Source organism: Pinus tabuliformis, chromosome 4_2, assembly GCF_031772625.1.
Source record: "Pinus tabuliformis cultivar Carrire ecotype Pingquan chromosome 4_2, CPIR1, whole genome shotgun sequence".
NCBI classification, from domain to species: domain Eukaryota; kingdom Viridiplantae; phylum Streptophyta; class Pinopsida; order Pinales; family Pinaceae; genus Pinus; species Pinus tabuliformis.
In genome coordinates, this window is record NC_142304.1 from 493,118,938 (window position 1) to 493,133,239 (window position 14,302).

The 14,302-nt window shown below is 38.1% G+C and overlaps 1 protein-coding gene across 3 annotated transcripts; it reads right to left on the minus strand.

Annotated features, from left to right (window-relative positions):
• Positions 1-7,524: 7,524 nt before the first annotated feature.
• LOC149170128 (disease resistance protein Roq1-like) lies at positions 7,525-13,118 on the minus strand. Of its 3 annotated transcripts, none has more exons than XM_089428904.1 (5): positions 12,248-13,118; positions 11,044-12,145; positions 10,648-10,947; positions 9,039-10,505; positions 7,525-7,915 (listed from the first exon to the last, which is right to left on the minus strand). In XM_089428904.1, exons 1-5 carry the CDS (start codon positions 12,754-12,756, stop codon positions 7,892-7,894), a joined length of 3,402 nt encoding a protein of 1,133 aa, XP_089285030.1. In that variant the 5' UTR covers positions 12,757-13,118; the 3' UTR covers positions 7,525-7,891. The 3 variants fall into 3 exon arrangements, with proteins under 3 accessions (XP_089285030.1, XP_089285031.1, XP_089285029.1); XM_089428905.1 differs by lacking the exon at positions 7,525-7,915 and having other exon boundaries at positions 8,973-10,505; positions 11,044-11,838; positions 12,043-12,145; positions 12,248-13,117; XM_089428903.1 differs by lacking the exon at positions 7,525-7,915 and having other exon boundaries at positions 8,973-10,505.
• Between the last annotated feature and the right edge of the window lie 1,184 nt (positions 13,119-14,302).

Genomic DNA, 14,302 nt, shown 5'->3' on the forward strand with positions numbered 1-14,302 from the left:
TATTTATTCTAATCCTTGAATCAATTATGGATGTATGCTTCTTGTAGTTTCCTTTTCTTGTGCTTTTGCAGGATCTTTGTGTAGCTGGGCCAGTGAAAGAGCAAGGAGCTGGGAGCAAGCAACAAAGAGGGAAGATTGGATCAATCATTAGCGGAAGATAACGGTTAGTGGATCTCTTTCTCCTCTCTCTTACATCCCATAAAGAAGTAATCTTGAATAGCTTTGCATTCGGTTGTTGCTGAGGTACTATCACCCTTAGAGTGGGATAGGGTCATTCCGTATTGGATACTTTTCCCAACAACACAAAGGTTGGAGGACAAACTCTTGTTTCTTGATTCACTGAAGAAGCTCAGAGAACGTCATGCAAGAATCCCCTGGATCCTGGGAGGGGATTTCAATCTGATAAAAACGTTGTCGGAAAAAAAGGAGGAACCAGAATTCTATCCAAAGATTCTTGTGCGTTTCAGACCTTCATAGATAGTACGAAGCTCGTGGATATTGCCATGAATAATGGGACCTTTACTTGGAACAATAAAAGAGGAGGAGAGTCTCAAGTGGCATCCAAACTGGACAGATTTATAATCTCAGAAGATCTTATGATCAAGGACAAGGACATAGTTGCGAGTGTTCTTCCCTTTGGAGGCTCGGATCACTGGCCAGTACAACTGGACATTCAGGGTATTGGCAAACACAACAACAGACCTTTCAAATTTGAAAATATCTGGCTCTCCCACCTAGACTTCTATAACAACATTGCTATCTGGTGGGCAGAGGATTTGGAGATTCAAGGCACAAGAATGTTCCTTCTTCAAAAAAGGCTCAAACACATTAAACTCTGACTCAAGGAGTGGAACAAGAAGGAATATGGCAACATTTTTGAAGAGAAAGAAATTGTGGAAGGAAAATTGCAGAGACTCAACCAAACCCTGATTACTGAGGGTTTTGATAAGGAACGGAATGAACTGGCAACTAAATATCATCAAGATTGGGACAACTTATGTAAGCAAGAGGAAATTTTTTGGAGGCAGAAATCCAGAGTGCAATGGCTAAAAGAAGGAGATCGCAACACCGGATTCTTCCACAAAGCCACTATGGCGAACAGAGCTCACAATAGGATTTCTACTATTAAGGACAAGAAAGGTAACATGCTCAGCACGCATGAAGAAATAGAAGCAGAACTTGTTCAACACTTTCGGGACATTGCTCAGGAAACCTGCACTAACAGAGATCAATCTATCAGGGAGATCACTAAGCATATACCTAAGCTAGTCTCCAAAGAAGACAATTTCAACCTCAACAGACCAGTGTCAGAAGAGGAGGTCAAGGAGGTCCTTAAAGAGATGCAAAATGGCAAGGCACCAGGTCCGGATGGGTTCAATGTTGAAATTTAGTTAAACAGGACATTCTGAGCGTGGTGGAGGACTCAAGGAGGGATAAAACTATCCTGAAGGCGCTTAACACCACCTTTATCGCCCTGATCCCTAAACAGGATGTAGCCCTAACTCCTGACAGGTTCAGACCCATTGCCTTGTGCAATGTTGTCTACAAAATTATCTCCAAAGTGGTGGCCAATAGACTCAAACCCCTTCTTCCTACCCTGGTGGTAGTGGAACAGTCAAGATACGTGGAAGGTAGACAAATCCTCGACAACATCATTCAAGCTCATGAGGTGGTTCACTCTTTGACTAACAATAAGAGAGCTGGTATGATCATGCAACTGGACATAGCCAAAGCCTATGACAAGCTAAACTGGACATATATCAGAAAAGTTCTTGCTGCTTTTGGGTTTGATCATAACTGGATCAGATGGGTAATGGCCCTAGTCACTTCACCCAGCTTTTCAATTCTGGTTAATGGTTCACCCTCGGAGACTTTCACTCCTTCAAGAGGCTTAAGGCAGGGAGATCCACTCTCTCCTTTTCTTTTCATAATCATGATGGAAGGGCTGGGAAGGATGATCAGACAGGCCAAGGTAGTGGGTTCAGTCAAAGGTCTCCAACTATCTGAAGAGGGGCGTGCTCTAACACATCAACAATTTGTGGATGATACTATGCTTCAAGGGATCCCCACGGTCAAGGAAGCTCTTGCATACAAGCAAATCCTGAAAGACTTTGCCATGGCTTCAGGTTTGGAGGTAAATCTCTCTAAATCTAAATTTTTTTTCTTTAATACTCACATTGCTATTCAAAGAAACATTGCTAGAATTATGGGCTTCCAAAGGGAGATCCTCCCCTCAAAGTATTTAGGAGTTCCTCTCACTGCCAAACCTTTACACAAGAGCATATGGGAACCAATCATTAACAAATTGCAAGACAAGGTCAAGAAATGGACCTACAGATCCCTAAATTTGGCTGGCAGGTTAGTGCTAACCAAAGCTATCCTGCAATCCATCCCTGCCTTTATGTTATTTGTTCTACCAGCTCCTCAAAGTGTACTACATCAGCTCAAATCCATCCAAAGAGACTTCCTCTGGGGCAAGGGGGAGGAGCGTAAGAAGTGGGCCCTGGTAGCTTGGGATAAGATATCCAAACCTAAGAGATTTGGGGGGCTAGGCTTGGATGACCCTGACTTACTCAGCAAGGTTCTAGGTGCCAAATTATGGTGGCGTTGGGTTAAAGAGCCAGAGACTCAGTGGGCAACCATTTGGAGAGAAAAATATGCTAGCACCTGGCATATCCATGATATAATAAGAATGTCAAGTCATAGAAAGGGCTCGCACATTTAGAACAAATCTTGGGATAACCGGGGTTTGGTCCAAGGAAACAGCTTCTGGGAAATTAGAGAAGGAAATCTCAGCCTGTTCTGGGAGGACAGATGGCAACAAGAACCTATACTATTAAATGAAGACCTAAGGGATCTCAAGGAATTCACGGATAGCAAGAGACTTTCTAAGGTGAAAGACTTTTGGGAGCAAACCAATAACAATGATAAATGGAGAATCTGGAGGAATTTTGATTTTAGGGATAATAGTACCCTGAAGGCTAAAGCAGAAACTCTTAAGGAAGAGTTAGATCAGAGGAAGATTCTGAAAGCTGAAGGCCACGATCAACTGAGATGGGGTAACAATAATGAGGGGGTTTTTAACCTCAAGGAAGCAAAGCTCATTCTCCTTGACCTTAATTCTCAACCTCCAGACAAAACCTGGCTTAACCTTTGGAGACACCAGGGCTGGATGAAGATTAAACTTTTCATGTGGCTCGTTCAGCACAGGAAAATTCTAACCTGGGACAATATTAGGAAGAGGGGCATTCTGGGACCTTCCAGATGCCAACTTTGTGAGAGGCATGAGGAAACCATGGAGCACCTTCTCAACAGTTGTATGTTCTCCTCTAGTCTATGGGACTCTTTTGCCTGTTTTTTCCATCAGACGGATAGGGACAAACATAGCATCTGCAACACCCTGACCAACTGGAGAAAAGAATTTTCAGACAATGAAGTTCTAGCCACACTTTGGGCCCTCTTTATGAGCTTCATTGTTTGGAATGTTTGGAAAGAGCAGAACAACCAAATCTTTAAAGAGGTAAAGAGAACTTCCCAAAGCATTTTGGAGCTGATCTTAAAACAGCTCAAGGAAACGGTTAGCACCATTGTGCGAAACCTCCCCAAGAACCAGCCTTCGGCTACCGACCTGAGAATTCTCTGTGATCTGGGCCTACAAGGCATCTCTCCTTAGGGTCTGGATAGAAATCTAACCTCCCTAAGGGACGCACATGATTTCTAGCATCCTCCTCCAAAGGGTTATCTGAAATACAACATAGATGGAGCTTCAAAAGGCAACCCGGGTACAGCTAGTTATGGAGGGGTTCTTTGCGATGAGAATGGTATTGTCCTCTTCATATTCCACTGTCATCTGGGACAGGCTACTAATAACTTAGCGGAATTGATGGCTATGGAGCAATGTTTAGAGTTCCTGAGTCAAGAAAACAGGCAAAATGTGATAGTGGAAGCTGATTCTGAACTTATTATCAATTCAGTCAAGAAAATCAGCAGAGGTTCTAAGCTAGAAAAAGTCTCAAAAAATTGGAGACTTATTCAGGGATTCCAATGGATTCAACACCACCTTTAAAGCCTCCGTACTATTGGCTTTAAGAACAAATTGGCTGATTTGCTTGCTAACCAGGGTGTTAGTAGCACAGAGATTAGAATGGCATCAAATTGGCATGAGCTACCGCAGAGCAGGTTAAAGACGATTGTACAGGAACAGGCAGAAAATGATAAGTTGGAGTATAAAGACAGAGCCTGGAACTAGGGATCAAATTGACTCAACCTTTGCTTTCAACATCGGCTTGTGTCATCAGTTTCATATAGGCGGTTTTGTGGTGTGGCGGATACCTAATTTGGTCGCTCACATTCCCAGGGTAATCGAGAGGAAGATCTCTATTTATAGTGGAGAACGATTTGCGTCCCTCATCTATTTAGTGTTCCAGGATCAGGCAAGGGAGATCCTCAAGTGCAGACATAGACTTGCTTCTTCCGGCGGTTGGTCCTTTAAAACTTTGGAGTCTCGGCATGGTTTACAGCCCCTAGGCGGTTTTACGACTGATCGCACCGCTTTCCGTTGGGAAGCGGTTTTGTTAATTTGGCAGCGATGCCACTCACCCTCTGACATGTGGTAGGGAGAGGGGTCCAAAAACCGCTCTTCCCCGCTCACTAAAGTCGATCCTTCTTATCCCACGGGATATCAACATCATCCGTTGGATTTAGTCAACAGTAATCTACGGCTGCATCGGTTCAAGCATCTTGGGTTATACTTCGGTCTTTTTGACGGAGCGATATCCCCTTGACCATTGATCTTAATGTTTTTTTATGGACGGCTCAGATGAACAGAGTTTTCCTAAAGCGAGGTCGCATGTTTGTTCACGGGGTCTCTAGTAGCCAGGTGGCATTTTTGTTGATTTTCCATAGGTTCGGGTTTCTTTGTAAGACTTTATGGTTCTGACCTGGGGCTTTTGTCCTCCTTTCTTGTAAATCTGTACACTATTTTTTCGGTTTTTTGAAATAGAAGGATCCATACTTGCCTTAGCAAAAAAAATATTATATTTTTGAGTTGATTTTTTAAAAATATTTATATTACTTGTTTTTATTATTCTTACAAATATATTTAAAATAATAAAAATATTATCATTTATATATTTTAGTAAATAATTTTTAATTTATAATAAGTTTTTTTACATTTTAAAAAAAATATTTATAAAATAATTTAAAATAATATATAAACATATTTAAAAAAATTATAAATAATTTTTTCAATTACAAATATAATTCCCATTTTAATAAAAATGTTAATCTTTAAATATTATTTCTTTGTCCATTTGAAAATAAATCATATTATAAATTTCACCCATTTTAAAATAAACTATATCATTATTAAAAATATACTTATATATAAACATTAAATTTCACCCATTTTAAAATAAACTATATCATTATTAAAAATATACTTATATATAAACATTACCTAGTCAAAAAAATATATTATTATCTTGAAAATCAAATACTTTTATTAATTAATTTATTTTAATAAATTAAAAATATATATAAATTATTAAATTTTTTATCTATATTATAATTATTAAAAAATATAAATTATTACAAATTATTTTTATATTATAATTATTTTTATTTTAATAAATTTTAGTTTTATATATAAAATGAATCTCATAATTTTTATTTTTTTAATATAATAAAAATTAATTTTATAAATATATAGATAAAATCCAAATTTTCAACATCCAAAATGTAATTTATAACTTTAAAACACAATTTTATATTAATTAAAATTGGCCATAAAATACATTCAGAATTCAAAGATCAAAGTTTTTAACCACTAGTGAAACCACTATAACTTCAATCACACAATTACACCTATTTAGTTCCTCCGGTATTCAGCCCTATGTATAATTGCACCTGTTTAAGTATTCACCTGTGTTGCAGCAACTATAAAATCTTAAATTTTAATAATTTTGCAAAACATGTAACTTAACCCAAAAAAAAAAATAAGTCGGCTGGCAGCTTCATTCATTGCCACAATCAAGGAATCTGGCTTGAAAATTTACACATCATATGTCTGTCATATGTTAACTAATACACATTTCCTCTTCCCTTAATCCTTCACAGTTGGAGGTTTTAGAGTGATCACTTTTAGTCCTTCACAGTAGAGTTGATTGTTTGCACCTAGTTGGGGGCTTCAGAATGATCGCCCTTAGACCTTCACAGTTACAGTTTTAAAATTGATTGACAATTCTAATTCACAGTTAAAGTTGATTGATAGCACCTAACTGGAAGATCTCCCTCAGTTATAGTTAGTTAGATACAAAAACATTTGGAGGGTATTTCCTGTGGAGTTTTTTTATGGAGCTCGCAAGAGAAAATGTGGATGTAGTGTTTTCATTAAAATCAATTTGTTATATTATCAGTTCTGGTGGGAAAGAGGAAAAAGAACCAACAATAGAGCTGAGATTATAGCTTTGTGGGGTGTGTTAGAGCTGAGATTATAGCTTTGTGGGGTGTGTTAGAGCTGAGATTATAGCTTTGTGGGGTGTGTTATCTGCTGCAAAGTGACTGGGGATTGAGAGATTGCAGATATATGGTGATGCAAAGGGCATCATAAATTGGTTAAAAGAACATAATCAGTTCAGTGCGCTCAAAGAACATAATCAGTTCAGTGCGCTCATTTTATTCAATTAGATGAATCGTATTAAAATACTGGTAAATTTCTTCCAATACATCCAATTCCACTATATATTTAGAGAACAGAATACAACCGTTAACCTTTTACCCAAAAGAGGTTTAAAGATGAATCTTGGTAGAATCTATTATGCAGTATTTGAAAACCATGATCTGAAAACCATGTCAAGATCAAAGATGACTGTATCACTTTTATGTGAGGCTATTTCTATTTCCCTTTTGTAGATCAGAGATGTCAACTTATCATGATAGTCTCTTTTTGTAAATCTTTGATGCTCTCTTTTTGTATGGATACAGAATGAAGAGGTAACCATTTTTTTAATATGGAAGAACAAAGTGGAAAAAAGGTTATAAAATGGATAAACAGGGATTTCCAGAGGTGATGGAAGATTACATAGGAAGAGTTTCATAGAAGATGAAAGGACAGAAAATAATATTTGTGTGGGTCTTTTACTGTATTTGGGCTTGGTAGAAAATAACATCGAATCTGAAATACATGATATTGTATTTCCTCTTTTATTTATAATGAAATGAAGTGTTTTTTATTCCTCTTTTATTTATAATGAAATGAAGTGTGTTTTTCCTCATTTAAAAAAATAGTTGATTGCGCCAAGTTTGAGGCTTCATAATGTTCATAAAATGAAGTGTTTCTTCCTCGTAAAAAAATAGTTGATTGCAAGTTTGAGGCTTCAGTTCAAGTTTATCACCATATTTCTGAACATCTTGCATTTTGCCTACAATATTATATGATACTTCAGCTGGACCATGCACGAAGTTATAACCTGTGGATCAATTTTATATAATTTTGCAACAGCAGTGAAAATGATAGTTCTATTACCCTGAATCGATTCCTCGTGTCCCCTTAAAACCCTGCAACTCACGGTAACTCATTATAAATCTGAAACTGTTACATATAATTTTGCGATGGCAGTGAAAATGAAAGTTCTATTACCCTGAATAGATTCCTCATGGGTCCCTTGTCTCCTGCAACTCACGGTTGTCCATCATAAATCTGAAACTGTCCGAACCCCTAAACAGAGCTGGATGTTGAGGACTATTTTCAATCCCCGAGCCTGCAATTTCTCCACAGATCCCTTAAAATCCAGAAATGATGCACAGAAAGCTCTGAACTGGACAAGCCCTCGCACACCGAGATGAAATCGGGAGGTCCAACAAAGACAGAAGAGAAACTTGAGTGAGGAGTTCAATGCTTCTTTTCCTCTCCCATCTGAACCAGAAACTGCTCAATTGAGTATTCATAAATAGCAAAATAAACGTCCTATGAAACAGAATTTCTCGAAAAAGAGGCCATTTCCAGCTAAGAAAATAAACAGCTCCAATGAAGAGCAACAAAAACACCAGCATAATTACTTTAAGAATAATTATTCGTTACTTCCCTCTCTAATTGAGAGAGAAGCCGAGGGGAGGCTTAAGCAGAGTTACTATTATTATATTTAGTATGTTATTTCGCTGAGTTTGAATCTTCATTTAAACCATATTTAAATCCGTGGTAAGTACACACCGCAAACAAAAAATATTGTTTGAAGAAATGGTTATTATAAGTGACAGCGAGCTTTATCTTTATCGCGATTAGCAATTCTGGCCGAATAAGTGCTGATTATAATTATAGCGAGCTTCAACTTTCTCGTCATTAACAACTCTATGACGACGATAAATTTGTAAATATGGGGATCCCTGAGAACTTTTCAGCCCGTGGATATATGTGAAGATATCCGTGGAGGTAATAACTTTATGGGGTTTTATATTTTGCAAAGTGGCTGTCTATAGAGAGTATGGATATATATGAAAATTCAAAAAGGGTTATAGAATGGTATCAATAATTGGATCCAATGAATATGGACGCTGATAGTTTCATGAGGTGAACTTCTTTCACATACAAGGAACAAAATGATATTGCAGAAAGGTGAGCATTTATCAAAATGGGGTGATAATACATTCAACCTATACAAACTACATTTTTCAGAGTACGGGGAACTTCCCATTTACATAAGCTTCTTCTATTTTTGAAGTGGGACATCGGTTTTTTCACTATATTATATATGTTAGTCATTTTCTGGAACATAACACTTCAGGTTTCTATGTGTTACATATCAAATTATTTGTCAAATAGGAAGTTTCAATGCCTTTTCCAAACATACAGTCCATGGCCGTTTGGACTTAACCACGGGATAAGTTCTATGTCGCACGTTTAGCATCGTTCAGTAGACTTCAAAAAATACTAACACTAAGGAATTATTCATTAAAAATTCAAATTAGCACACAGATTAAATAATCATTAATTAATTAATTGCAAAACCATTTAAGGCGCAAAAAATAGCCAGATACATCACCTGTCTTGAGCGCCGTGGCCAAGCAGGATTATTACATGTTATAAGCAAAAGAGCCATACGCATAACCTGTTGTGACCGCCATGGCCATGAAAATGCCTGGAATGAAGATGCTTGGAGGAGGTATGTTAATCTTAGTGGCAACTGTTCACCACACTGCAGTTTGGGACATTTAGTGGCCTTGAACATCTCCAGAGAACCCAAATGCTCCACACCTTGAAGTTCTTCTAACTCTAAGCACTCGGAAACATCAAGCATTCGAAGCTTTTCGAGCTGCGCAAACCCCCGTATAATCTTCAGTTTAACACATCCACATGCATCCAATGCCCCAAGCGATACCAATATTTCAATACTCGGCAGCTCCTCCAATTCTGTGCACTGACTGATGTCCAGCATTTGAAGTTTTGTAAGACTACCAAGCCCTTCTATTTTTCTCAAATTATGACAGAGTTTCAGTTGCAGTGTTATGAGAGTATTTGGCAATGTTCCAACCACCACCAGATCATTACAAGACTCAACGAGAAGATGCTGAAGCCTGGGAACTGATACCTCTGGTATTTCTCTGTTGATCTGGAGGGGAGGCCGAGGCATGTACCTGTCAATGGAAGAATCCAGATCACTCAATATTTTGACCCCTTTCGACGGTCTTGATTTTTCTGTTTCTCTGTTAATCCGAACTGGGAGCCGAGGCATGTGCCTGTCAATGGAAGAGTCCAAATTATTCAATATTCCTTTGCCTTTCGACTGTCTTAATATTTCTGTTTCTCCTTCAACCCTTTTAAAGGACAGTTCACTGAACCCACAATCATAAACTATTACCCGATTCAACAGTTTAACAGAATCCGGCAAACATTTCAAGGCTTTGCAGTGCCGGAGCATCAATTCCTTCAAGTTCGTTAGGTTACCCAACGAAGACGGCAGCATTTCCAGGAAAGGACATTCTATAACGAGAAATTCCATATCCATGAGTTTTCCAATGTCACCTGGCAATTCTTTGAAGTGTGCACCCAAGAAATGTAAGTTCTGCAGGGACCGTTGACGGCCGACTTGGGGAGGTAAGGTTTTAATTTTTGGACAATAAGAAATATCTATGTATTCAAGCGTGTTGATATCACCAAGTGTGTCGCTTGACATAGTTAAATCATAGCAATAACTCAAATCAAGATATTTAAGCTGAATTAATTTAGCGAAGGACTTTGGAAGGGTCCGCAAATAGTAGGAGTGAGACAGATTGATATGTTGGAGATTAGCTAAATCTCCGAAGGAATATGGAAGGGATTTTATTTTTGAGCAATTTGTTAACTCAAAGCGTATCAACGACAGCAGCTGACAAATTTCGTCTGGCAAACTTTCTAGATTACTCGTCTGATAGTCTAGGACAATCACTTCTAGCTTCTTCAACAGCCCTATGGACTCTGGTAATTGTAAGAGAGGAGCAACAATAACTAACTCTCGCAACTGCACAGGTGCCTGCAAAATGTTCACGGTTTCAACCATAAGAAAGATTTTGACAACTCTGTTCCACAAAACACATCAAATTTGTTGGAGACCATGTGATACTAAATCAATGGCTAATAAACCCAAAAACTTTAACTCCACAAATTTGTATTACCTGAGACTCGTCTTGCCACAATGTTTCCAAAAAACTCCCCATCACATGTAAAACCCTTAAATTTTTCAGTGGGATCCAGGGAGGCAGGGAACGGGTAGGACAATTCGACCAACGAAGCCATATGAGATTTGGTAACTGCACTTTCTTCAAAATGAGCTTCAACAGACCATCCTCGGTATCAAGAAGTTGCAACTTAACAGTACGATGTCGTCGATAACTCAGCCATCTAAGAAGTTTATCTCTCCAACTTTCGCGCGTAGACATACCAAGCATCCGAATTCCCCTCACTTCCCTGGTTCCCTGTTCAATATTATTGAAAATTAATGAGGACTTTATAAAACTGAGCACATAATATTATTGAATATTCTATACAGTATTGAATGATTAAGTACTTACAGATGAATATTGCTGTAACAAATCATCAATGCTCTGTGTGCTCTCTGTGTTAAGCCAAAAACGACGCGCCGATGTCGAATCCTCTTCAATTTGTCTACCAAGATCTTGAAGGCTATCATGCATATGTATCTTTCCACTGTGCACCTCTATGAGGCACTTGTCCTCTAGATTTTGAAAACCCAAATAACCTTGCCAGCCTGATCCATCCCATATCCTTATCGCCATATCCTTCTTTTCTCCCACGAGAAAACAAGCAATGTCCAAAAATATCTGTTTTTCTTGCTCATCGAGTGCCTCATAACTTATTTTAAGTACTTCAGTTATATCAACAGGAAGTATCTTTGGAAGTTTATCCAATTGTTGATTCCAGTAAGTTCTGTCATGCCTTCCACAAATATGTGCCCCCAACACTTTTAGAGATAAAGGAAATCCACCACAGGCTTTTAAAAACTTCTCTACCAGATCTTCAAATTCTGGCAGTGGATGGGACCCGTGGAAGGCATGGGAGCAAAAGAGCTCTCGCGAGTGTTGTGGATTAAGACCACTTAGCTCATAAATTACTTTCACTCCTGAGCTTCTGAGAACTTGTTTATCTCTAGATGTAATCAATATCAAGCTATCTGGGCGGAGAACATGTCGTGCAGGCAGCAGTGCATCCAACTGATCCCGACGATTTACGTCATCTAAAATAATTATGGCATGAAGATCCCGGAGTCTTTTCTTGAGCGTCTCTATTCCTTTATCGACACTGGATATATCCTCATCTGATTCAACTAAGTTCTTCAGAAGTTCTTTCTGCAAAAAATTCAATCCTTTAGCTGCATTTTCTCTAACATTGGATAAAAAACAGGATCTATCGTAATTTGGACTTTTCCTATTGAATAGCTCTTTTGCCAATGTGGTTTTCCCAACGCCACCCAACCCTACGATTCCAACGATCTGAGGTTTCCCGCTCTGCTGCTCCTGCTGCAATGAAACTGTGTTTTCAAAATATCTAACCTTGTCATCTAAGCCCGTTGGATACTTGGCTACGTTCAGAAGTGGCTTTTCCACCATTCGCAACACACGTTCAACAACCTGGTCGAGCAGTTCCCCCACGTCCCTGGTTAACATTCGCAGCAAAATAAATATGAGTGAGAAACGTTTATCCATATCAATCAAAACTAAAATAATAAAATACTGAGAGGGAAGGTTGGGTTCTCACCCATTACACGCTTCCAACTCGAAACCACTAATATCTGTAACTTTAGAAAGAGCAGTTCTCCACTTTTCAATAGTTGTGGAGTCGTATCGCGATGTATGTTTCTGGAAAGCTTCAGCGTATCTTCCGTCAGTCCTCCTAAGCTCAGCGGGCTTTACATCGTAAAACACGGGAATAATTTTACCCTTGGACTCGCACATGAGGACGAGTTCGTCCAGACACCATCTTGATTGGGCATATCCACTAGAAAGGATTGCCACATGGACGGTGGCAGTTGTAATGGCATCTTTTATTTGAGAAGTAATACTGTCTCCTCGTTCCAATTCCTCCTGGTCCAGAAAGACTCTCAACCGACGTGAAAGAAGGCGACGGTAGAGGAGGCTCGCGAAGAGCTTTTTAGTGTCCGGTCCGCGGTGATTAATAAATATATCAAAGTCGTGGCAACTGCTGCTACTCGGACCTGCCCGGGTGGAGGTGGACGCGGACACGGCAGTGGAGGAGGAAACGTCCATAGCACTTGCAGAGTGAGGGGAAGTAGCAGAAGGCTGATCTTAATCTTTACTTTCAATTTGTAGGCGGTGTTTGAGTGATGGAAATGCAGGTGATGGACATAAAATCGGGAATTGCACGATGGAAATAAAAACGGAGTCGATGGGGAAATTGTTGGATGGTCGATATATATTCCTATGAAGGAGATAATTTAGGATACCTAGAGGCGCGGAGAAATTGTAGAAAACATTATAATGAGAAATGCCACTGGTGCGATTAAAACCTTGGAACACAAGGTGAATATGCAGATGACAGAGATATATGGAGATTAAACCCTTCGACCCTCGTTTATGTAAATCTCCCCTGCGCCCTATCCCTGGATTATGTTTCAACGCCTTTTCTGTAGAGCACATCAACGTTATTTTTTTGAAGACGAATCAGCCCCACCACGGCAAAAATTATGCTGCCCACTAACAGCCTGGCGCGCATACATACATAAGTACAGCGACAACGACAAGATGCGCAAAAGAAAAAGAAAAATAATAATATAGAATCGAGAAAACGACAAGATGCTTAACGCGTGCATAAAAGAAAAAGAAATAATAATGTAGAACCCGGAAAACGACAAGATGCTGACCGTGTGAATACAAAGTAAAAATGAGAATAATATAGAGAATCGGGAAAATGATAAGATGCTTATCGCGTGAATACAAAATAAAAATGAAAATAATATAGAATCGGGACAACGACGATATGCTGCCCGCGTGAATACAAAACCAAAATAGAGTCAGAAAGGGAAACGGGTGTTGTCTATGTTTTGGCTTTGTGGTTCGAATTTCTTGACCTGATTAGTGAGGGTGGGTGAGATTGTTATTCTTGTTATTTAAAATATATTTTTTATTACCTAAGTAGTTTGAATTTTTTATAATATTCTTTTTATAATATTTGGAATATCAGAATTATATGATTTATATTTATATTTTTAATAAATATTTGGAGTAAGTGATTTTTAGCATTTAAATTCGTAAAGTCACAATCACTTCGCAGATAATGTGTTTTCCGTAATAGAAACAAGGTTAAAGTCACAAACTACCATGAAGTAGCAGGTGACTTTCATAATCAAGGTAGGAGAAGTAGTTTTTTTCCGCCAGAGTGTGTGACTTTCCTAATCAAGGTAATAAAAATAGCTTTTTCACTTCGGAGTTGGTGATTTTTGTAATCATTATGATGATTCATTGTAAAATAATCAATGTGATGTTTTACTTAAAGTTACAGTTAATTATAAGAATGTTATATTTTTGTTAAGAAAATATAAGAAATTTTGGTATAATTTTAATAAAATTTAGTAGAAATTTTGGGAAATCTAGGTTACGATTCTTATGTTTTATGATTTTTGAGGAAAAATTATTGTCTAGATAAAATTGTGTACTTTTATAAAGGAATAGGTAGTTTTCATTATCCATGTAATAAAAAATAGTATTGAGAAAGTCACAAGTTTATAAATTGTGTACTTTTATAAAGGAGTAGGTGGTTTTCATTATCCATGTAACAAAAAATAGTATTGAGAAA